Source organism: Octodon degus, unplaced genomic scaffold, assembly GCF_000260255.1.
Source record: "Octodon degus isolate 3935 unplaced genomic scaffold, OctDeg1.0 scaffold00167, whole genome shotgun sequence".
Lineage (NCBI taxonomy): Eukaryota > Metazoa > Chordata > Mammalia > Rodentia > Octodontidae > Octodon > Octodon degus.
The window spans coordinates 691,408-717,645 of NW_004524743.1; the positions used below are offsets into that span (position 1 = coordinate 691,408).

General features: G+C 38.4%; 1 protein-coding gene across 1 annotated transcript in view; it reads left to right on the forward strand.

The window, feature by feature from the left end:
* The window catches only part of Adgrg4 (adhesion G protein-coupled receptor G4), a 156,579-nt gene that overhangs the window by 59,529 nt on the left and 70,812 nt on the right, over positions 1–26,238 (forward strand). The window contains exons 13-19 of the mRNA XM_004643180.1: positions 7,462–7,596; positions 11,856–11,975; positions 13,139–13,184; positions 14,860–14,963; positions 17,473–17,594; positions 19,952–20,220; positions 24,898–24,976. Of these exons, the coding sequence (XP_004643237.1) occupies positions 7,462–7,596; positions 11,856–11,975; positions 13,139–13,184; positions 14,860–14,963; positions 17,473–17,594; positions 19,952–20,220; positions 24,898–24,976 (875 nt within the window). The remainder of the gene's footprint in view (positions 1–7,461; positions 7,597–11,855; positions 11,976–13,138; positions 13,185–14,859; positions 14,964–17,472; positions 17,595–19,951; positions 20,221–24,897; positions 24,977–26,238) is intronic.

A 26,238-nucleotide genomic window follows, 5' to 3' on the forward strand; every position in this document is an offset into this window, starting at 1 on the left:
TGGAGAAGTTTTGTATATATTTTGATAAATTTATTCCCAATTATTTTATTTTATTTTTTGATGCTGTTGCAAATGGAATAGCTTTACATTTGATTTTCCAACCCTCTCTTTCCCAAAATAAGATCCATTTGGAAAATAATCTACACTTAAAACTAAAGGCCAAAATCACTGGGCCCACTCAACCTACCCTTGTCTTAGCTGCTTTACAGAGTGGCCACCAAGCAAGAGTACAGTGATGGCATTCTTGTCTTATTCTTTATTTTGGATGAAAAGCATTTACTATTTGTTATTCCTATTATTAGCCATATTATTTTTAAGATATCTTAATTTGAGAAAGTTACCTTGTTTATTTTTGTTGTTTGTTTGTTTTTCCATTGCTTTGTTTAAAAGAGGTTTTCAATAAGTTGCCCAGGCTGGCCCTGAACTCTTGGGCTTTACCAATTCTCCTACCTCAGCTTCTTGAGTAGCGGGGACTTCAGAAACATACTCTGGAAAGTACCTTCTGTTTCTACTTTGCTGAAAAATTCTGTCATGAATCTTGAATTTCATCAAATGGTATTTCTGTATCTCTTAAAATAATCACTTGTATTTCACTTTAAATTAAAATAACCATATATTTCTGGAAGAAACTATTGGTAATGGTATGTTATAATTTTTATATTGTTATTTTTGATATAGTTATATTTTGTTAAGTATTTTTGCATTTCTGTTCATGAAACATTAGTCTTCAATATTCTTTGTTTTTGAAATTTCTTAATTAAAATTTGACCAATCTTGTAAAAATGAGTTGGAAAATAGTTCCACTTCTACTTTCAGAGTTTGTGTAACATTGGTGTTATTTCTTCATTAAATGCTTGATAGAGTTCATTAGGAAATACTCTGGGTCTGGAATTTTTTATGGGACAGCTTTGATAGGTAATTCAATTTACATAATGAATATAGTGGCATTCTATTTTTCTAATTCATCTTGTATATGTTTTGGTTAGTTGATTTTTCTGAAATTTTATTTCATCTATCTTGTCAAGCTTGTTGGTATTTGGTTCATGTTTAAATTAAAAAAAAAACAGCTATTGGAGTTTTAACAAGACTTAACCAACTTACTCCCTAAAAGGCAGACCGTAAATATTTTAGGCTTCATGAGACACAGATGCCTGTGTGCTGCATGTTCTTGTGTTTGTGTTTTTTCTTCCCCTAGTTCTCTTTTGCACAACCTTTAAAAAAAGAAATGTAAAATCCATTCTTACCTCAGAGCAATACAAAAACAAGCCTTGAGTAGGATTTGGTCTGCTGACTAGTTTGCCCACCTCTGATCCGTATGATAATTCCTTTCATTCCTGATCTTAATCATTTTTTTTCTTGATCAGTATAGCTAGAGATTTTTCAATGTTATTGATCCTTTCCATGAACCAAAATTTGGCATTGTTAATTTTCTCTATTGCTTGTTTTCTACTTCGTTGATATCTGATCTTATGTTTTTATTTTCCATGCTTGTAGTTCCTCTGGAATTATTTTTCTTTATTTAGCTTGTTAATGTGATGCACAGGCCATTGATTTTGACTTTTCTTCTTTTCTAATATGATCATATAAAGCTGTGAATATTGATCTAAGAACTCTTTTAGCAGTAGTACTCACATTTTTATACGTTTTATTTATTTTCACTAGCTACCAGTTTTCTCTCTCTTCTTTAATATATGGGTTATTTAGGATTGTGTTGTTCAAATCCAAAATAGTTGGAAATATTTTAGTATAATTGATTTCTTGCTCATTTTGGTAACACAATATGCAGTACTTGGTATAATTTCAGTCTATTTACATTTATTGAAACTCGTCTTATGACCTAATGCATGGTTTATTGAAACGTGTATTTTATGCCTATTTGATATGTTATAATATAATTATTAATTAAGTCAGGGTGGCTGATGGTACTGTTTGGATCATCTGTGTCCTTACTGATTTTCCTTGGCTGTTTGATTGTGGAATTATCATGCTCCCTTTAAGCCTTCAAATTTTGCCTTGTTTCTTTTCAGGCTCTATTATTATGTACATAAACATTTATAATGTTATACCTTTCTAATCTGAATCCTAATCCTAACCTATCTGTCATTATGAAATGTCCCTGTTTATCTCCAACAACGCTTTGTCTTCAGACTATTTTCTCTTATTTAAATTTTCTAAGGGCTGGCCAAATAGCTCAGTGGATTAAAGCGCCTTCAACTAGGCCCAGGGGCCGGGGGTTCAATCTCTAGGCCTGCCATGTGGGCCCCGCCCCAGGGCATGCTGAGATGGCAATTGAGACTGGGTGTGGTGGCACACACCTGTAATCTCAGCTCTTGGGAGGCTGTGAAAAGGCGGATCAATAAGAGTCAGATCTAGTAGTGAGACCCTGAACACCCTGTAGACCCTTCCCTAAAATACAGAAAAAAGTAAAATAAAACAATAAAAGATAATTCTCAGTACCAAAAATAAATAAATAAATAAAATTTCTAACTACTTGTATGTCTTCATATTGTAAGAATAGTTCTTATAGATAACATGTAGTTCGTACTTCACCTTTTAATCCATCCTGATAACATTTGCCTTAAATTTGAGTGTATAGTCCAATAATGCTTAATGTGATTGTTGATATGAGTAGAGTCAGGACTCTCATCTTGTTTAATTTTTGTCTATCCTCTTTTGGCTCTTGCTTCTCTGTTCCTCCTGTCCTCTTGTGTTTTGCTTTACTTTAATATTTATTACAATAGTATTTTACTTTTTTACAGATCCTTTAATTATGTCTATTTATATCGCTTTTAATACTAACTGGAAAGATTAAATCTTTACTTCTTGTAAAGATTTACAATATAAATAATCATATTTTCACAATTTGTACTTAGAGTTAATATTTTCCTACTCCATGTTTAATGTGGAAATTCTGAGTCATAAATATCTGCTTATACCCACTGTTCTTTAGTTTTCCTATTTTTTAATCTAGGAAGACCATAAACCCCACGACACAATGTTCTAATCATTACTTTAAAACTACTGTGTAACTTAACAAAATTCAGAGAAAAATAACCTATTTAATTTACCTCAGTGTTTATCATTTTTGATGTTCTCCATTCTTTTTTCATTGGTATCATTTCCCTTCAGCTTCAGAAATTTCAGTTAGCATTTCTTTTTTCTTTTTTTTTTTTAGGATTTCATCTAGTTAAGTCTGATGATGAATTTTCTTAGGTTTACATGCCTGAAAATGTATTTCTTCTTTATTCTTAAGGAACAGTCTTTCTTGCTATAAAAGTATATATTGGCAGATATCCACCTTGTTGCTTTGAAAAGTTTCCTCTCTCTTCTGGTTTCAGTATTTTCTGATGAGAAATTAATAATCATTGGAATTTTTGCTTCTTTGTATATGATAATGTGTCATTTTTCTCCAACTTCTTTTAGTATTTTCTTTGATTTACTGCAGTTTGACTATGATGTGTCTAAGCATGTTTTTCTTTGTATTTAATCTTGCTTGAGGTTTGCTGAGTTTCTCGAACTTGTAATATATGTATTTCCACCATTATTTTGTCATGCATTCTTTGTTCAACTTTTTATCTCTTCACCCTTGTTGAGACTCCAATTTCATGTATATAAGACCTTTTAACACTGGCTCACAAGTCCTTGATACTCTTTTCATATGGTTAATTATTTTATTTTCTATTCTGCTGGTGGAATAATTTCTATTAATTTATCTTCAAATTTGCTGACATTTGTCATTGTCATGTTGCTATTGACCCCATCTAATGCAATCTTAAAAATCTAATATTGTATCGAAAGTTCTAGAATTTGTTCTCTTCTTCTCTTTCTCCTCTTTTACTTTGTCATTCTGTTCTTTCTCCTCCCCCTCCCCCTTTTCCTTTTCTTGGTTTCTGTTTTTCTGCTAGTTCCTCATTTTCCATTAATTACAAGCATATTTTCTTTTTAAATACCACAGTACAGTTATGCCAGCTTCTTTGAAATTCTTGCCTGCTAATTCTAATGACTGAGTCATTTCATGATTGATTGACATTGATTGTGTTTTCACTTTAAATTGGGTCAAAAGTTTTCCTTTCTTCACATGGCAACTGATTTTGGATTAAGTTTTAGACATTGTCAAGTTTGTATTGCGGGGACTCAATTCTTTATTTCTCTGAATACTCTTGGTTTTTTATTATACTAAGTGATAAACTTAGGTGGACTCGAACTGTAAATTCCATATCCTAGGTGGAAATTAAAAATCTCAGTTAGCTTCCTTTATTCTTAGTTGGAGTCTGTACTATACATATATGATTAGTAGATCAGGCAGATGCTTGTGCAGGGCTTATACTTAGAATATGGGCTCTCTCTCTCTCTCTCTCTCTCTCTCTCTCTCTCTCTCTCTCTCTCCCTCTCCCTCCCTCTCTCTCTCTCCCTCTCTCTTTCTCCCAAATGTCTCTCCCTCTTCTAGTACCTGTGCTTCTCCTGACCTTAATTTTCTGGTTTGTTAGAGAAGAAAGTTCGTAGGTTTTCTGTCTTGAGTTTAGATGCCATTCAATGCATTAGTTTCAGCCTAGCCTGAGACTAACAGTTGTAAAGCAGTGAACTCTCTTTTGATGTTACCTTTCTCTAAATATCTGCTCTTCTCCAGAATCTGTCCGCTTCCATTCACTTTTCTGTGTCTTCAAGTCATTGTTAAGTGATATTGTTGTTATGTGAAGGGAGGTCAAACTCTCCAGGAACTACTTAGCTGTACTGGAAGCAGATATTGATTTCCTATTGCACTCTGTTTACATACGGTGTTTTCTGTTATAAACATTAGTGGATAAACCAACCAACCAACCACCCAAACAACCTCATTTAAGTTCTTGGTGCCAAACTGCCTGCACCCTGAAACTAAATCCTGACCTTTCTATGATACTGTGTTGCTCAAGTTAAACTCATTTTTACTAAGAGAAGTGTTACATGGTTTGGGGATTTACAACTTTTTAAGAAATATTATACGTTTTCATCCCCTCATCATATAACCAATTAAATCATAGCTCCTTGAGGAGTAACACGGATAATAGGGAAAGCATACACCAAAGTCGTATACATTTTTGGTCAGCCTCTTCACTGGGTGACCTTGGACAAATCACTTAACTTCTCTGGGCCTCAGTTTCCTGGTACCATTTTACAATACACTTCTGAAGGTTGATAAAGGCGTTGAATGAGAAAATGTAAGCAAGGCTGTCTATATATGTTCTACTTTTACCTGTGATCGGCCCATTTATGACTCTGTCCCAGTGTAATTTAGATAAAATGCCTTTCACTTTCAAAATTATTCCAATACATATCAAATAATATCACCAATCAAATGAGTAAATTCTTCTGCTCATGAGTCACCAGAAAAATTATTACAGAATAAAGCTTCATTTTTTGCCCACTTTTAATGAAAACACTTTTCAATAAACTGTGAGTTACATTTTTTTTCATAATTTTAAAGAGAAACAAATAGCAATGAGAGAGTTTCAAATCAAATTGGTGGGACAGTTTCAATAATTAACACATTGCATACATTCTTCCTAGTGGTTAATTGCGGTACAAGATGTGGACATGATATTCTAATTACAAACACCATTAGAACAAATCCCTCTATTCATTAAGAGAATGTAACTATATATCTTTCCTAGCCAATTTGAATGCACAGATACAAAATGGACATTCATTTGTATCCCCTTTTCTGTTAAGTTCCGTTATTTGAATCTTGTAGGTGTGTAAACTCAGCAAAATATTGTAAAAGAGTCCAGTAGCCCATAATAGTATTGGGTCTTCTGCTTCACTGGAAATGTCAGAAATTGTTGACCTGAGTCCCCTATAGCTCAAAATAACAGCATGACTTTACTTCTTATATTTCATTTTTATACTTTTCTGCTGGATGGTTAAGACCAAGGTAAAGCAGGACCTATGCAACAAGAGTTGTAGTTTTTGGCTCTGATAAGGTCATTGAAATCCCCTCAGGGTTTATCCTGAAATCCTGTACCTCAGACTGTAGAACCTTTGTCAGTGTCAGCCATGTGGATGAGTCACAGCCATTGCTTGGCCAATGTGCTCTCTGTGAAAGCCTGAGAGAATGTTTTCTCTCCATGTGACTCTCCTTAGGCACACTCTGCATCATCAATCACTTTCCTCTTTGGCCCCATAATCTCCTTGATCAGAAAATTTGGGACACTACCGAGTTACATGCCATCCACGAAATGCAAATTAAAGCAATATTGAGATATCATCTCACCCCAGAAAGAAAGGCTATCATAAAGAAATCACTCAACAACAAATGTTGGAGAGGCTGTGGGCAAAAAGGAACCCTTGTCCACTGCTGGTGGGAATGTAGACTGGTGCAACCATTATGGAAATCAGTGTGGAGACTCCTTAGAAAACTTGGACTAGAAATCCCCTTTAAACCAGATATTCCTCTACTGGGAATTTTCCCAGAGGATCTGAAAACATCATGTCATAGGGATATATGTGTGCCTATGTTTATAGCAGCACAATTTGTGATAGCCAAATCTTGGAAACAACCAAGATGCCCATCACCTGAGGAATGTTTGAAAAAGATGTGGTATTTTTACACAATGGAGTATTATTCAGTCATTAAGCATGATAAACTCAAAGCGTTTATATTGAAGTGGATGCCACTTGAACATATACTCATAAGTGAAATAAACCAGACACACATGCGTAAATACCGTATAGTCTCCCTCGTATAAGAACTCAAAAGAAGAAATACAAATAGAAAGGTATAATACAAGTAAAAAGGAAGCAGGATCTCAAAGACTAACAAACCAAGAAAGGGAAAGGAGAAGAGCTAGGAAACATGAATAAGTCAAGCCATACAGTTATATGTAGAAGATGGGCAAGGCAATGATCCTGAGAATCTCCAGAAGATTTTTGAATCTAGCAGTTAATTGGAAAGATTCTCACCCTGACTAACTATATATACTGATACCTGTGAACTAAGCTACTGCACTGCAGATGGTAATCTGTAATAGTAGTTTCATGTGAGTTACATTTATTGCGTAGTTTGTATTATTTTGTTTTAGTTTGTCTTTTCTACTTACTTTCAGAACTATATGGGAGAAGGTGGCCTGATTTCCAAGACTGGCCTTTATTTCTGAGAATTAGGGATTATCTAATGTGCTATTCCCCTGCTATTTTTAACAAGGTGGAGCCAGTTTAAAGGAAAATAACCTCAGGGATAGGCTGGTAAAGGAAGAAATGTGTTTTGGGGTGTGTGTGTATGTGTGTGCTTGTGCATGTATGTGGGTGCATATCAGGACTATGCCTTGGATTGCAATTCTGAGTGTGTGCATGTGCAATAGGGGTGTGATAGCTCTCTGAAGTTAATTTCCAGCCCTTAGCCCTACATAGGATGCTCTTGGGTGGGGGGTGAGATTTCACTCTGATACATGAAGACTCCAGTTTTCACTTGCTGGCTTTTATTGGCAGATTTACCTAGGTGCTGTCCCACTGGAGAAGACTTTGGCTTCCATATATTTGCCTAATTCACTGAGTAACAGAATTCCTCTTAACAACTTACAAACCATCTTATTTAGTTTTTTTGGCCAAACTTCACTCTTTAAGGTAAGTTCTTGCCTCTAATAGCTGTCATGAACTGTCATATGGTGACTCACTGTAATTATGAGCTCCTGCTATTTTCATGGTGTTCTGTTTATTTTAGAAGACACTCTCTGATTGATTCTACAAGTCTTCCAGCACAACCCCTGGCCCTCAACATGAAGCAATGTCTACTTTAATGATGTTCCACAGTTTTTAATTTTCACAGGTTCTCAGCTTTGGATAGGGTCTTAAGGATTATCTAGTGACCAAACAGAGACCTTAAGATGTTTCAAAGCCAAAAGAGAACAGTATGTTCTCCTGATGAAATGTCCTTTGTGCCTGTCAGTATTTCCCTCTCAAATCTCTCCTGGCTCATCAAAGCCAACGTGCCCACTCTTGTGCACCAATTTACTTGAACCTGAATGGAGTCCAGCAGGCCACTTGTCTGTGGACATTTGTTGTTCTTTCCCACAATCTGCATGGAACCATTTCTGAGGGCTCCATCCCTCACCCCCTCTCACATAAGCAGTGGGACATGCTGATGAAGAGTTCAGACTCAGGGTCAGGAGACGGGGTGTTTGAAGCTGGCTTTGCCATATTCATCTGTGCAAACTTAGGCAAGCTGTTTAATGTCCATGTGCCTTAGTTTCCTCTTATGCAAAATAGGGTAGAATAGAATATCAGTAATCTATTTTTTTTTGGCAGAACCGAGGATTGAACTCAGGCCCTTGTACTTGCCAGGGAAGTGCTTATACTACTGAGCCATCTCCCCTGCCCAGCAATCTATTGAAGGACTAACAGAGATAATATTTATAAAGTACTTACAATATTGCCTGATATGTAAAAAGCACCATCATGATGTTTGCATTGCTATTTTAATTATCTTTTCATGGATCTCTGCCTATCCAAAGGCCCATTCCCTCAGATCACTAGCTGCTTGGAAGACAGCAATGTTTGCATGATGTTGAATACAAAATTGTTAGTATTTACCCTTATTAGCTCATCTACTCTTCATAAGAAGCTGACACTTAGTGAGGTTAAGTAATTTTACCCAAGGGCACACAGCTAGGAAGTGACCTAGCTTGGAATTAAACCCAGGTCATCTGGCATTGAAGTTCATATATTTAGGAGTTTACTATATTAAATTTCTCAGTTGTGTTAAATTTCTAAGAAGAAGAGAAAAATGTCTAAGGAGATTATCCAAAGGAAATAACTTCCAATGGTCAACTACTCATGGAGTTATTTAGGGAGATATTATTCTGCATCAATTTAAAATATACCATAACCTCACCACTTATGTCTGTATGATATTCTCTTGGCATTCCATTAGCCATTCTGCTATCTAAATTTATTCTTGTGGGCTTTGCTGAGACTCTACCCAGAGTATCTACCTGTGATTGGCAAGCCCCTGTTCTCTTCTCTGACCCCTGGACAATAGTTTTTACAGAACAAAAATATCTGTAAAAGTTAAAAATATTGGGCATAACTGTCTGACCCTTTGGATAGTCTTGGCATTTCTCTGGAAATATCTGAGATGCCATTATTTTGATCTTAGCATCTCTCCTGTTTCCAGAGAGTTGTGTTTGTTTCTTGTTTCTTGGAATGAGATAAACTTGCATTGCATAGACTTCTCACTTAATAAGTAATTTTTATTAACTAACACCTTCCACTAAAATAGAATAGAGATCTTTGCCAAAATTGGCCTATGGATGACATAGTGCCAGATGAAGAAGGATTAAAACTAGTCTGCCATCCAATCTGAGCTGGAAAGCCTGTCATTACTCATAGTACCCCATCTCCTCATTGTTCCAAGACACTGTCATGCAGACAGAGGAAGGCACTTGCTGAAGGTGACACAGGTTATTCACTTAATCATCTATTAATTCAGGAAATATTTATTGAATTTTTACTCCATGTCTTATGTTGTGTTCCATGATGGGGATCCAATGCTGAGCCAGGGAGGCATAGTGCCTATCATTAGGGAACTTACAGAGTAATAGGGGTGATAGAAACCAGAACTCTCTAACACTTACAGTGGGACCTGAGGCTTGAATTTGTGCTACTGACTGCTGAGGAGTGAGTGCTAACAAGATATGCCATCCTTTAACTCTTATTTTTTTAGTACCTGAGTCGCACCACCTTGCTTTCACACTGCTTCTTCTAACATATTTGATCAAAATCTTAATTGTCATTACACTATGTTACCCTAGAAATTGTGAGAGAGATGCCACTCTTGAACATCATATGCCTCATCGTCGACTTTTGCACTAGCTACCATTCTCAGAAAGGGGAAAAGACACAAAGCAAGAGCATTGTTGGTAGGGGCTCGGGAACTGCAGAAGAGCGTCTCTACTCTCATCTGGGAGAGCTGCAGTGGCTGTGTGTAAGAGAACTCTCAACAGACACCAGAGGTCCCATAGGAGCTGCAAGATGGGAGAGGATGAGGAGGGAAGGGGCAGGGAGGGCTCAGACAGAGGTAATGGCATCTGTAAAGGTTGGAGGCATAACAGGAAACCTTGAGTCCAGAGTACAAAGGATGGAGGAGGGAGAAATGATTTTATTCCCTTCCCAGCATGTCCACCATTTGTAGGTAAGAGAAATGAAGCCAGAGGAGAACTTAATTAAACCCTGAACCATCGTGTATGTCTCCACTATTGGCCTTTCCAACATGGAAAATCATTTCTTTTAGACTAAGTTGGGAGGATAGAGAGTTCTATGTTTTATTGGTCATTGAAAATATGAGTGAAAAAAGTTCTGTGTTCTAGAAGGACATGAACTCTGAGGCCATAGCCCCAGCCTGTGTGTCCTAGTGTTCCCTGCACACACTAGCACACAGTAGGTATTTTATCTTGTACCCACTGTAAGCCATACTTTGCTAAATGCTTTCAACACAAATATCACCTTTGGTCCTCACTCACATACTCCAGGTCCTTCTAGAACATAGAACTCTTTTCACTCATATCTTCAATGACCAAGATAGAGAAGACCTTTGGAGAAACAAGAGGACTCTGTCTAACCCTTGGGCTTTGAAGCATTAGCTGTGGCCCTTTTCACCTGCTGATTTCACTTTACATCACACTGTCCTGGGTGATTCCAGTGAGAAGGGAGCTCTGAGTCATCAGGCTGGTTTTGGATGAGCACAGTGGGTCCAGAACAGTAACTGAATAGCTTCCTAGTAGTCTGAAGGCTGCATTCACAATTCCCCATGGTCAGTGACTGCAGGGCTCAAGTGGGGTAGGGAGTGGAGGCTGCATACTATTGCTTCAGGAGTATGAAGGGATGGCATTATCTAAAAGTGACCAGCAAGTTCTTCAAGGGATGTTGTGTAGGCTTACTCACATACTCCAGACTTACTGAGCAAACCCTTAGTAGAGTGGTCTCCTCTCCCTCCTGTCTTATGCTACCCCCTCTCTGGTCTCTTTATGTGTATCCCAGAAAAGGCAGGCTCTCAGCTTGCTTACCTTCTAGAGGCTTGGTCTTTGGTGCTTTAGTTAGAAAATCTATTGTCTCAATAGGTGTATTGTTGTTGTTGCCTTTAAACCAACATTCATTAAATATCTGTTTCCTGTCAATCACTAACTATGTGATCATTGTGTATATAGGCATTGAGCTTGTTGAAGCATAAGTTTATCTGAAAAAGTCTATGTGATATCAGTGAGGACCAAAGGTAATATCTGTGTTGAAAGCATTTAGCAAAGTATGGCTTACAGTGTGTACAAGATAAAATACCTACTTTGTGCTAGTGTGTGCAGGAAACACCAGGATACACAAGCTGGGGCTATGGCCTCAGAGTTCATATCCTTCTAGAAAGGAGAGGAGTATCCTTACAGACTTCTTTCAAGTTGGCTGTTAAGCAATCTGTTTTCATCTCCAGTGAGGCTAGAAGAGAAAGTGGTTATAACTAACCCATTATAGACTTAGATTCTTCCCAGGAGAGGTTCCTTTATCCCTGCAATATAAGGATGTGGAGAATGATCAAGGTACAGAATTATTTTTATTTTGTTGCTAGTGCGGTTCTGAGTAACAGGTGTAGAAACATTGCTGGTTGGCTACACATTCGGATGTGTGGCTGGATTAATGAACTGTTGTAGCTTGGTGTCACTGAGACATTATGTAAAGACAGAAAATGAGCTGAATGATCTCTGAAAATTCATTCTTAGTTTGTGATTTTCTCTACATCTCATTACCTAATACTGTATGTAACATTTCAAAAATTCTAGATTGAAAATGAGCATGTAAGAAACTAGAAATTTAGAACCTTAATTCTTTGTTTCCATCTGCAGATCACAAATGTAACTAAAGCATTAACCTCCTATGTTGTGAGTGCCAGCATTTCAAATGCGCCCATTCAAAATTTGGCTGATCCAGTGGTTATCACTCTGCAGCATATTGAAGGAAAGCGGGTAACACATTCATTTTTATCTCAGAATCCATTGGCCTCAGAATCCCTCTTTGATTCTCCTATTAAAAATAATTGGCTAATTAACAGATATGAGTCACAGACTTAATGAAGATTGTCTGGGTAGCAGAGGAGTGTTGTAATTGGGAACTTCTAGCAATAATTCCTTATCCTAACCGTATAGTGAAAGGTGAGCATTCTAGTGCTGTGAGATTGGCAAGGAAGTGACTGAAGATAGGTGAATCTCTTGGTTGTCCCAGCACACTAAATGACATTTAATTCCATTCCTTTTTGACGTAGACAAACAATTTCATTCAAAATAGCTGAACATTTGTATTCTTTGAATTTCCATGAAGAGCATTAAAATGTGTATTAATTATCACCGAAGGACGAAAAACCATAATCATATGGCATAACATAAGGCATATATTACTAAATGATCAAATTTAGCCTTAGTAGAAGAATGAATTACTATTCCATTCTTTGATGTTAATGTGTGTCCAGTGTGAAGTCTTAATAGCTTCCTTCATTCCTAATTTAAAGACCATATGGTACAACATATTTTTCACTAGTCTTGATTATAGAAGAGAAGAAGGAAAGGAAGAGGGGGGAGAGGGAGTTAACACAGATACCAAATGAAACATTGTTAGATGGATAAGATCTCTCCGCTTGGACTGAGGCTATGGCTACAGCTCTCAAAACATTCCCAGAAATCAATGTTTCTTGCCTCCAGTGTCCTGAACATTGTAGGAGCTGATGAGGTTATAAGAGTGTTCTACTGGGGACTAATGAGGAGGCGACCCAGGCTTGTGTCCACAAGGAAAGCACTCAGCTGTGAGCCTTCAATTGCAAAGCTCCACACAGCACACCTGGTGTACATCAGTCCTGCACTGCCTACCCAAGACCTCCTCAGGAAACCATGGCCAAATCACACGCTGCCAAATATTTGAAAAGAATATATAACACGTTATCATGTTATGTTTTTCCACTTGAGTTAAATGAAATACATCTCACAACCAATTTACTATGGCCCATGTATGTGTGTGCGTGCATGTGTGTGTATATAACTACTGTCTGAAAAAATATTGAAAAACCTTGTGTGTAATTGTTATTGTGCCATAACCATCACAAAGAAAAGGTATTTTATCTCTGAATTCTCCTTTCCAGAACTATGATCAGGTTCACTGTGCCTTTTGGGATTTTGAGACTAACAGTAAGTATTTTTCAATTGCCCCCATCATTTTTTCTGCTTACCAGCTGAAATGGGGAATTCTGCTGAATTGCAGCTTTAGCAGATCCTCCAGAACATTCGGAATGACCAAGGTACAGGATATGATTGTGATACCAGCTTAGGGCATGGAAATTAGGGAAAAAAAGTCTGTTTTGATAAGACTTATTAGGAAAACCAGAAAAACCATACAAGTCAGGGGTAAGTAAAGTTGGAAGAAAAAAAAATGTGGCTGGCAAAATACAGAGTAGGCTTGAGCTGACTGAAGAAAGTGGAGGAGTGGTCACCTGGTTCCTTATCTGAGAATTCCCATAGGGATTTGCAATGGCAACTATTTCTTTGTTCTTTTATCTCCTCACCCGGGCAGGTCATTTACTCTTTCAATCTTTTTATCTTTGAATAAATGAGACTTCTCTGTTGATACCTGTGGGCCTTCCACCTTGCATAAGCATGAGTCTTTGATGATAGTAGGAGAAGATACTGTAGATGATCATTGCTGACTGGGTTTCTCTTAGACTTGCCAAATGCACTGGAATCTCTAGAGATAACACCAACTCTCAGAGAATCCCCCCATGGAATCAATGTCCCCTAAAATGCCATAGCTAGCTGTAAGCAGAGTCTTCCTACTTGTGGAAGCTCTGCCTTGGAACTTTCTTTTTTTCAATACCTTTAGGATTTTGAAAAGAATAAAATTCTCTTTCCATATGGCTCCCTGGGATACCAGAATGAAGACTTTTCCTTTGTGACAAACAAAAATAACACTGTCCTGTCCTGGTCCCTTCCAAGTCTCTCAGAAAGGGAATTCTATAAAGCTATGAGGGTTTTTTTTTTCTTCCGCTGCTTCAGTCATTTGATCTCTGTGTGGTCATTAATGCTGATTCCTGGGATACCCCAAAGGTACCCTTTGTCCCTGCCTCTGGGCTTTGTGGGTCTAGAACTTCTACGATCTAAGGGAGTTGTTCCAGATGGACACATCCTAACTACAGTTGGTTACCTGCCTTTGGATAACCCTTCTGGTCTAATGCTACTCTGGAGATTCTACCCTGCTTCTGCAGTAAGGCCGAAGGTCTCCAGGTTATGGTCGATGAGAACTGGTTCTAGAACCATAAGCATGCTCAGGAGAAACTGAGTATGTGTCAAATAGACCAGATGCTCTCATAAGCCCCCAAGGAGCACCACTCCATGATCTGGCTTGGACTCAAAACACCTGAGTCCATCTAAATTCTGTATCGAACTGATTATTTCAGATATCTAATCTAGTCCCACCAAAGAGGCTCAAGTGTCAGTGCATATTACTCAGGTCTATATCCTTCAAAAACTGTAGATCTGCCTGCTCTATTTGTTGGCTGCTTAATCAAAACTGTCACTCCAGCATGATGACAGAACTATTGTTCATGAATAGCATATGTCACCATCTGTAGAGGTATGTTACAAAAGCACGAAAAGTGAGAGTCAAAGAAGTTAGGCCATTTATGTAGTGCCCTTAAAGTCAACTTGCTGTGTTAGACTTAATTTAATTTTGGTGTTTATTATACCTCTATCTTGTTATCTTAACAAACAATGATATTTATGATACACATGTGGATGGTACATATAATGAAAAGTTAAACATTTCTGAGAAATGCAAAATTGCTTTGAAATTTCCTTCTGTTTCCTTCAGATGGGCTAGGTGGATGGAATTCATCAGGCTGCAAAGTAAAAGAAACAAACATAAATTATACAGTCTGTCAGTGTGACCATCTCACCCACTTTGGAGTTTTAATGGTAAGTTGTGTCTTTGTCACTCCTGAAATAATTTTGGCAACTTTTATGAGACTCAGAACAGAACTATATACATGAAGTAAGTCATTGAAAAAAGGTATGAGGTGGAAAAAAGTTCTTTCTCTTATTATCTTCTCCAAAGCAGGACAGATTGAAACAAATGTTGATTTTTCTTGTTATAAAATTAATGTTTGTGCCAGGGAGACGGCTCAGTGGAATAAGCACTTCCTTGGCAAGCACAAGGGTCTGAGTTCAATCCCTGGTTCCACCAAAAAATTAATGTTTGCTTTTTAAATTTCAAAAAATACCAAAAAAGTCACTTTAATCTCTGCCCTGAGAGATCACTATCTTTTCTTATGCATATATAAACGTAAATTTTTATTTTATGAAATGAGGTTAAGTTTTTATACTTGCTTTTTTCACCTAACCATATATATTGTACAACTTTCTGATAGATATGTGTCAATCTAATTCAATTCTAAAAATACACCTGTGGTATATCATTATGTGGATGTACCAAAATGAATTGAACCAACCCCTCCTGACAGATGGATGTTTTAACTGCTTACTTCCATTCTGACTATTTCTGTAGGATGAATTGACAGAAGTAGAATTTCTGGAATAAAGGATATGATTATTAAGATTTTAAAAGGTTAATAGGTATTATGAAATTGCAGTATATGAAAGAATATGTTGTTTAAGTTCTTTTTAAAATAATTTTATTGAGAAACAAATAGCAATGAGACAGTTTCAAAACCGATTACTAGTACATTTTCAATAATTAATACAGTGCATATTGTTGTCTTAGTGGTTATTCATTGTACAAGACACAGACATGATATCCTGTCCACAAACACCATTAGAACAAACCTCTCTATTCATTGAATTAAGAGAATGCAGCTGTATATCTACCCTAACTATTTTGAATATACAGATACAAAATGGTCCTTCATTTGTATCCCTTTTTTTTGTTTAGTTTTGTCAGAGAAGGGTATTCATTGTCATTTAAATATTGTAGGTGTATGAATTTAGCAAAATAATCCAATATAGTCCAGTAGTCCATATTAGTAGCGGGTTATCTACGGGACTGGCATTTTCAGAAGATGTTGACTTGAGCCTTTTACAGCTCAGCATATTAATGTGGCTTTACTTTTTATACTTTGTTTTTATACTTTTCTGCTGAATGGTTATGACCAAAATAAATGTTTAAATTCTTGTAGCATTATCTGATCAATTTGCATGCTCAGGCTTAAATCCTCAGCATCACTGTTAACTTCTCCTAGTTCCTGTACCCCCTATGATCCTATTTAGCACCAGGACTTGCAGAGTTCGCTTTTTCAAATGGCTCTCAACCATATGGCTTCTTTACCCACACATGAATACTTTCCTAGTTCCCTTAGATTATTTCACTATGTACTATGATCTGAATATGCCATGTGTGAGTTTTTTCTTCAACTAGTGGTAAGCTCTTTGAAGGATGAGAGTCTGTTCATTTGTTTCTTTAAAAGTACCAATTCAACAAATGAAAAGCTCTTAACTGACGCTTGTCACATTGGTGAGAATTTTGTTTGTCTTCCCCCAAGTTGGCTAGAGCATTACACAGGAGCCAGGAGACAAGAATTCATGTTTCAGCTCTGTCAGTAGATAGCTTTGTGATTTTCTTAGGGTTGTTTTACTTTGTTTGAACATCAGTTTTTCTTCACAAATGTGAATGGTTGAAGAAGGCCATGGTTTCTCAATCTTGACACTGCTGATCTTGTGGTCAAATAATTCTTTGCTTTGGGGGACTGTCTTGGGCATTATAAGATGTTTAGTAACTTCCCAATACAAACTGGTAGCACCTGGTCCAGTAGTGACAGCCAAACATGTCTCTGGACACTGCCAAACGTCCCAGAGGGAGCTATAAATTGAAAATTATCAGAGTAAATCAGTACTTTCTGACTTTTTAGAAATCATAAATCTCCATGACCATCTGATGAAAGTTATGGACCTTCTTCCAGAACCAGTGCACTTATATATTGAAATAATTTTGCATGGCATGTCAAGATTTTTTGTTCTCAGGTTAAGAAATACATAGACTATATAATCTTTAAAGTCCACCTAATTTTGTGAGAGTTATTTAAGATCTAAGGAGAAGGAACATTTTTCAATGTTCTGTGCAATGTTTTGGGACGCTCAGTTCAGATAATGATTCATTTTGCATCCAAAATTTAGATCTATTAGCTTGGAACATGTTAAGTGTGGAACGCGTTAGTGACAATGAAACCAAGGACTAAGTGTTCTTCCAACGCTGCTGCTTGCCGTCTGTGTCCTGTACACAGGAAGTTGCACTAGGCATAGTCAACAAACAAAGTATGGTCTTATCGTATATCCATCCACATGATCTGGTTGTGTGAGGACTAAAGCAGCAGTGTTGTATATCCTGGGAGCCAACTGTTAGCACTGGAACTGTTTCCCCATTACATTGTGCTGGTGACTAGTTCAATGCAACACATATCATGATATTCCCTAGGATTTGTCCAGGTCAACAGTGGATCCAGTGAATGAACGGATATTAGTAATTATAACGTACAGTGGATGTGGCATCTCCTCCATTTTCCTGGGAATTGCAATGGTGACATACATAGCTTTCTAGTAAGTTGGTATGACTTTGCTCTTAGTAAGTTTAATTTGGTTTGATCGATTTTATTGTCTTTGTAATCTTGTTAATTTCATGAACAAATCACAAAATAGGAGGATGTCTGATCCATTAGATTATGAAGTAGTTAGGTTAAAACAGAACAAAACAATTGTCACTTCTAATAAAAGATTTTAAGTGGATTTTTAAAAGTAAGGGGTTGCAATAGGAAAATATTTTTCTACCAAGATAAAGGAATACTGAACATAAAAAACTGGTAATTTGAAGCTCATTAAAAATAAGACCTTTTAAGACACAATTAAGATAATAAAAAGGCAAACCACAGATTAGAAGATATTTAAAATGCAATATCTGACAAAGAACTTTAACAAGTATATAAAGAACTCCCACAAACCAAACAAGACAGACAGCACAATTGAAAAATAGAAGAAAGAGCCGAACAGGCACCTTTACAAGAGAGGTTATCCATGCCTGAGCCTAACTTTTTAACCAAATGGACAATAATTATATGATAAATTTCTCAGTATGACTACTCTCCAGAGAAATATTAGTCAAAACTACAATTATATATTCTTATGCACCCAATGGAGTGGCTAAAGTTAAAAACACTGATAACTGTGTTCACAAGAAAATGAAACAACTGGAACTCTTATATATTGCTAATGAAACTGTAAAATGGCACAGGCACTTTGGTAAACTATTTGTCAAAACCCACCAAAGATAAATATATGTCTAGGCAATACCTACTAAGGACAAATATACATTTAGCCACTGTCTCAGAATTTCACTCTTGGGTGTATAATCAAGACAAATGTGTGCCATGTGCCTGCGCCCACCAAAATATATCCACAAGAATATTCATAGCAGCTTCAGTTATAGAAACAACCCAATTACATTACCAGTTGGTTCAATGAATAAACTGCAATATATTTGTAGAATGGAGTACATACAGCAGTAAAAATGGCTGAATTAATTTTATACAATGTAACACAATATCTCAATCTTATAGACATAGAAATGAGCAGAAGCTAGAAAAAGAGAGGTAGCATAACTAGGCATGTCATGCAAACCTGTAATTCCAGCATTCAGGGAGGCTTAGGCAAGAGGATCAAAACTTCAAGTCCAACCTGGGCAATTTAGTAACTTAGCAAGATACTGTCTCTAAATAAAAACTAAAAGGCACAGGAAATGTAGCTGAGTGTGAAGGCACCGAGTTTTATTTCCAGAATACACACAAGAAGGAGAAGAAGTTTATCAATAAAACTTTGAAAAAAAAGAAGGGGAAGAAGAAGACAAAAAAGAAGAGAAGGGGGTGGAGGAGGAGAGGAAGAAGAAGGAGAAGGAGAAGGAGAAGAAGAAGAAGAGGAAGAGGAAGAAGAAGTGAAGGAGAGAAAAAGAGGAAGAAGAAGGAGAAGGGGAAAGGGAAGAGGAAGAAGAAGAGGAAGAGGAAGGGGAAGGGGAGGGAAGGGGAAAGGAAAGTGGAAGGGGAAGAGAAGGAAGAAGAAGGGAAGGAGGAAAGAGGAGAGGGTGAAGTGTAGGAGGAGAGGGTGGAGAGGGAGGAGGGTAGAGGAGGAGAAGATCATATTATATGGTTCCATTTGTATGATACTAAACACAGGAAAAATGGAAATTGTGGAGATAAAAGTTAGAATATTGGTCTGGTGGGGATTGTTGAGGGACAAGTGTATAAAACCTTGTGAGGTACTAAAAATGTTAAACTGAATGGAAGTTCCACAGGTATGTGTATACATGTAAAAATCCAAGTGCCTTCTTAAGATCTGCACTTTACAGTTTACCTCAGTTAAAAAAAAACACACTTTTAGAATATGAACATTGCAAAACTTAAATCAATAAACACTAAATCAAGATTGTAAAAGAAACGAAGAGGAAAATATATGTCTTTAAATTTGGAAAACACTAGGTCAGTTTCTACAAGGTGAACTTGTGATCTCTTGGTGAAACTTTAGGCCAGGATTTCACAGTGCTAAACATTAGGATCTTTCTAAATGCTCATGTTACTCTAGTAGATGTGATTTCCAGTCACCCTGCTATTTGGTAATACATATATCCAGCCTATTAAACTGATGATGATAAAGTTGTAAAGAGAAAAAAGAAAAAAGTGGCTAGTTGAGAAAGGCTACTACAGTATTGATATTTTTAGTGAAGGTCATTGTGCTTGGAATACTTTGACTCTACTTGGGAAGAGGGTAGAAGGACTCCAAATATGAGTATATGTAAATTTGATGAGCAATCTTAATAGATGATTCTCTATTCCTGTATTATACATAAGATGTGGCAATGTTTAAGTTAAAAGGAGACCCAGCCTAACTCAATCTTGTGCTGTTTCTTCCAGCAAACTTAGGAAAGATTATCCCTCCAAAATCCTGATCAACCTGTGCACAGCACTACTAATGCTGAACCTAGTGTTTCTGGTCAACTCATCATTGTCATCAGTGCAGAATGTGGGCCTCTGTGTCACAGCTGCAGTGGCACTTCACTACTTTCTGCTCGTTTCCTTAACTTGGATGGGCCTGGAGGCAGTTCACATGTATTTTGCTCTAGTCAAAGTCTTCAATATATACATTCCAAATTATATCCTTAAATTTTGCCTAGTTGGCTGGGGTAAGTATATCTGACGTTGTCCTCAATGTCTGTCATTTAAGCCTGTGTCTTTCTATTTTAGTTTTATGCTAGTCTGCCTTGTGCTGCTCTAACAAAATGTTGGAGACTGGTTAATTTACAAAGACAGATGTAGCTCTTAAATTCTGGAAGCTAGAAAGTCAGGATCAGGGCCCTGCATCTGTTGTTGGCCTTCTTGCACTGTCATGATGTGGTGGAAGGCATCACGCAGAAGAGAGTGGGGACAGAGCATGTTTTTTATAAGGAACCCACTTCTGCGAAAAGAAACCACTCCTGAAAAAACTGTACAGCAGTCCCTTGGTTTGCAAACTTAACTTGTTTTATGATTTTGGGAATTAGGGTCTGTGTTGGGGTTTCTGTGGGAAAGTTGCCTATGGCCACATTTGGCACCCAATGTGGATTTTGTGAACAGAAGCAAAGTTTTGCCTAATGCTTTTCTTTGTGAATCAAATTATTTACAAACAGAAGCATTCATAAAATGAAGCCTTATTGTATTAATATGTTCATGAGGGCCGAGCCCTTATTACCTAAGCAACTCTTAAGGAGTCTACCTATCAATACTGTTGCACTGAGAATTATTATGCTTCCCCCACATGGACCTTGGGTGTTTTGTTTTATATGTAGATGTCCCCCAGAGCTCATGCCCTCCTAGGTGGGACTTTGAGGAGGTGACTGAATCATGGGGATTGATACGCATCAATAGGCTAATCACTGATGTATTTATAGTTAAATGTGATGTTGGGAGATAAAGTCTGGTTTGAGACGTGTCTCAGTGGTGGCATGGCCTATACAGGTCTAGCTTTCTCCCCTCTCCTTTGATGGTTGTCTGCTTCCTGACTACCATTCTATGTACCCTTTCTCTTCTTCGATGCCCTCTGCCATGCCACCCAGCTTTGGAGCCAGCTGATTCAGGACTGAAACCTCTACAGACTGTGAGCTAGAGTAAACCTTTCCTTCTTAAGGTTTCAGGTGTATAGCATCGTGTCTCAGTGATAAGAAAGTAGCTAGGACATTGGGGAACACATTTGCTCTACAACAAGCTCCATCAGACAAATTACTTGGTACAAAAATCTGTTAATAATGGAGGTAAATATACATTGCTTTGCCAATGTTCAGGAATACATCATCTCTTTACAGATTGCTCTATAAATTTAACTTTTAATTTTTGTGATGAAGACTTGTTTCACAGATATTTATTGAACACTTCATTGTGTGCTGTGTGAGGTTCTAGATCTGCAGCAGTGAACCTATCATATTTTTAGCTCTTCTTTTACAGAAGTTACAGGTACAACACATACTTGCTGACATAAGAGCTAACACTTAGCGCTTACATATGACAGATGCTAGATGTTCTAAGTGTTTAATATGCTCATTTAGTCCTTACAATATGTCTATGGGAAATATTACCAATTAACAGAAGAGGGCAATGAGGAGTACAGAGAAGGTAATTTGCCAAAACTTACTAGGAAGAAGTGGAACTTGAACTAGAGTGTCTGTATCCATCATTGGGACTTTTATCCTCTAAGATCTTGCATATTGCTTAAGGAACAGGGAAAGAACTTGAAATGGGTGAAAGGGTGTGTCTTAGTTATTTTTCTCATTACTGAGACAAAACACCTACAAGTTAATCAGGAAAAATTTATTTAGTGCAGTTGGTAGAGGTTTCAGTCCATAGTCAGCTGGCTCCAAGGCAGGGGGGCATAACAGAGGGGCATCACAGAGGAGAAATAGTCCATGGCAGTGTGGGTAGGAGGCAGCAAGCAGCAGCAGTTAACCTGCATTTCCCTTTTATTCTATCCAGGCTACAAACATTTTGGATGGTGCCTCCCATACCCAGGGTGGGGCTTCTGTTTCCACTAACTCCATTCAGCCACAGTTCAAACTATGCTAATTCCAGTTAGTGGAATTACTAATTTTTAGTACCACACACCCTTAATCCCAGGATCACACACCCTGTGAGCCAGGCAGCTCCAAAAAGCACCACCTAAGAGTGCATGAGGCTTTGGGGGAACATCTACATACAGGGAATAACAGGGTGTCTGGTCAGCCATGACCTAATGATTACCAAATGTCAGAACTGTTTGGTCTTGGAAAAAGCAAAGAATATTTCTTAATATAAATGTCATTTTATTGTTTTACTTTCCAGTATTTTAACTAGCATGGCCAGTTCAACTCCTTTTTCTCTTCCTCCTTTGTCCAAAGGAATTAAGTGTGCCAGGTACATGTACCAACTACCCATAATGAATACAATTATGTGCTGAAAATATATACTAATAAAAATTAAGAGTAAAAAAATTGGCAGGTTAGGAAGCATATCTTGACAAAAGATAAAATACCTAACACCTACAAGTTAGGATGCATAGGAGATGCCTACAAACAGGATACACAAGAAGAGAGGATTTGTCTTTCACTGCCTTTCTGAACACAATAGCTTCTTAATTATTACTCATGCCTTTAATGAGTTCATTAACAGAATACATGCTTTCATTGGGTTCACAGTCACCATTATTATATATGTGAATGTGAGAATCAGAGGAGGCAATATGAACCAGAGCATAATCCAAAAACTTTGTTTCAGGACAATTTGGAATCATCAGAAACAGTCCCAAGGCAGTCAGTGCACTTCCCTTTGTGCGTATCAGCCCTCATCTTGATTCAACCAGAGAACTGAAAGATATTGAGGAAGGTTTCTACAGCCCACTTATACTCGGTTGTGAAAGGGTTGTAGGTGTCACCCCTCCAGTTTTCCTCCGTCCTCATCACCGCGGGCTCTTGGCTCTTTCACAGATTCTGCCTCTTTAATTTGCCCCTCACATGTTGGTGTGCCCCTGTCTTGCTTCTTCTCTCTGACTTTCTCATTTCCACGTAGTGCTGGGGTACAGGGCTGGGCAAGGAAGGTGAATGCTTGGTACTTGGGAGCAGGAAGTTCTTGAAGATTATCAGGTACACACACCAGCCAAGGCAAAGCCAAGGCCTGACTGCCTTGACCAGTGTAGAAAGATGCAATGAGCCACTCTTAGATTCAATTCATTACTTAAAAAGACAGATAAAAGAGAAATAGCCAGAAGTGTCAGCTCCCGAGTTCTTGTCCCACATGCTAAAAAGAATGACACCAAAACAAAAGGGAATAGATGACTGTGGCAGGAATTGTGGAATTCCCTGTTGCTGAGGAGCCAGTTCTAAACAAAAGTGATGTCGTTTTCTGCTTGGCAGCTCTGTTCTGAGGAAGCAGGGCGAAAAGCCCACACCTCCTCAGAACTTGGGGAGACCATGAGAGCACTCTCCTGACAGCCTCCCAGAGGACACCAGGCCGTCGTTGGGGAGTAAGAGGTAGCACGAGAAACACCTCTTCACCGGCCTCCCATTGGCTCCCCTTCCTGCAGGACCACAGGGAACTCTGCCAAAATGCAGATAAGCACAGAACTAAGCCTTTGTCTGTGTGGCCTATGTGGATACACACAAGGCCACCAGGGAGCCACTGCTGAGCTGCTGCAGGGAGTTTCAGAGCATTTAACCATTAGACAAATGCAATCAACTGTAAGGAAAATAAATATTAGCATCTGTTGAGATTTGACGCTCTACCTTCGCAACGCCAAAACAGCCTGTTGCAAAGGTGTATTTATGGTCCCCGTTCAAGGTGGATTTGTCACATTCTTAAGAATAACAAACAACCAAGAGGGAGGTTTTTTTAAAAAAAAAATATGAACATGGAAATGTGACGGCTGCCATGAAATTCCATCTGAGATGATACCTTCTTTGTCGCCTCCTTTTCAGCCGCCGAGGGGTCTCTTTGAGAAACATCATCATGCTAGGCACTGTGCTAGGGGTAGGCTATACGATGACAGGGATTATGATGTTTGTCGCAGAATAAGACTGTGGAGGACTTCGTGAGATCTTGTCACTAAGAGGATTGGAACAGCTGTGGCAAATAGCCCATAAAACCCTACAGCGTGTGTGTGTGTGTGTGTGTGTGTGTGTGTGCGCTCTTAGCTTAGGAGAAATACAGTTTTAGAAATAAAGAAATCATTTAAGATTTGCAAATGTACGTGAAATTGGATTTTTAAGCCCTGTGTCTATACCCACATCAGGTTTGACCATTTGGACTGAACTGATTGCTTTATTATAGTCTGGCTGAATTGACCAGTCGTTAACTGGTTGATCTAGTCAAAATGTCAAACTAGTAACGAGCATGAAAAGAGCTTCCATGTCGAAAAAGCACTGAAAGCTGCAACTGATTGCCTGTGCCCTTCCTCCAAGGTGACCTAGACAAAAGGATAGTGGGAACTAAGGGGCCGTATTGAAAGGGAGAAAATGATCTGCGGCCCATCCTTGAAGAAGAAATGCTCAATACGAAGTTGCATTGCAATGAAGTCGACACTTGTATTGCCAAGTTGATTTTTTGGCACTTGAGCTATTTTTAATAACCAGTGGGTGTTGTATTGGAGCCATCGGCGTGCTGTTTAGTTTAGCAGATTGGAGAACTCCTAGAAATGTTTAACTTGGAAGAATGCACAAACATTTTGCAAACAATGGTGTTTTGATGCCCGCACATCTGTGCCTCATTTAAACAGTATCTTAATGTACCAGCTCCCACAGTCATTGATAGAGATCTCTCTCCCACAATGTAACGGGATCTTTTGGCTTGCTTTCCCACTCCAGGAGTCCCAGCAATCACCGTGGCTATCTTACTCACTGTGAGAAAAGATCTGTACGGGACTCTGAGCCCGACAACTCTGTTGTAAGTAGCGGCATTGCTGCCTGGGGTATGGGCCTCACATGGGTTTCAGGGAGAACTCAGTCTCAGGCTTTCTCCCTAAAAGTAGTCACAGCCACACTCAGAGCCCAGGCACTGTCTGAACTTAGGAAATGTATCTTATTAGTTTTTATTTCTCCTCCTGGAAAATCTATACGATGACAGGGATCATGATGTTTGTCGCAGAATAAGACTTTGGAGGACTTCGTGAGATCTTGTCACTAAGAGGATTGGAACAGCTGTGGAAAATAGCCCATAAAACCCTACAGCGTGTGTGTGTGAATGATAATGTTTGCTCTTGATGTCATGAGCAAAGTAAAATGACATCACATGTGTAGTGAGGGGTCTGATCTGTTGTCTTATCCAAGGCAAGTGCTATAGCTGGCAGCCATTACTGTTACATATCTCAAAAAGACCGTTAGAAGAGCTGGTGGCCACTATGAGGAAATACTGAGATAAACTGGAGAATATGTTCTGCCTTTACACGACCAAGGTCTTCCTTGAATGAGACTGCAAAGCTTTCCTTCACAAACAGGTTCCCTCCCTCCCTCTCCTCCTTCCTTCCTTCCTTCCTTCCTTCCTTCCTTCCTTCCTTCCATCCTTCCTCCTTCTCTCCTTCCTTCCTTCTTTCCTTCCTTCCTCGTTCCCTCCCTCCCTCCTTCCTTTCCTCCCTCCCTCCTTCCTTTCCTCCCTCCCTCCTTCCTTCCCTCCCTACCTCCTTTCCTCCCTTCCTCCCTCTCTTCCTCTCTGCCTTCTCCTTCCTTTCCCACCTTCTTCCCTTTTTCCTTCCCTCCTCCCTATCTTTTCATTTGAAATGTAAGCTGATCTGTAGCTCTTAACCACAGCCCATAGAGTGGCCATTCACTCCACCCCGTCTCTCCTGAATCTTCTTTTATGGCCACATATGTAGCCGCACTGGTCCTCTGGGCTGCACAATCTAACTTCATGTTTACTTACCCATATCCTTTCTCTTTAGTGCTGCCTCGCAAGATCACATCCACTATGGATTTCCTCTCCCACTGGACTGGAATCAAATGTGCCAGGTCCTGCTCCTGAACTTCCTCTGTCTTTCATATTAAGATGACAGTTTTCAGAGGGTCAAAATCATATTGCCCTTCACAGCAGATGCTTTCTAATTAAAATTCCTTGTTATCTTTTCTCTCCCTTTCCTTCTCATCAACCCCTCTGTCCTCCCTCTTTGCCTGTTCTGACTCAAAATGTCCACCATATCTATCTGTGATTCTTCT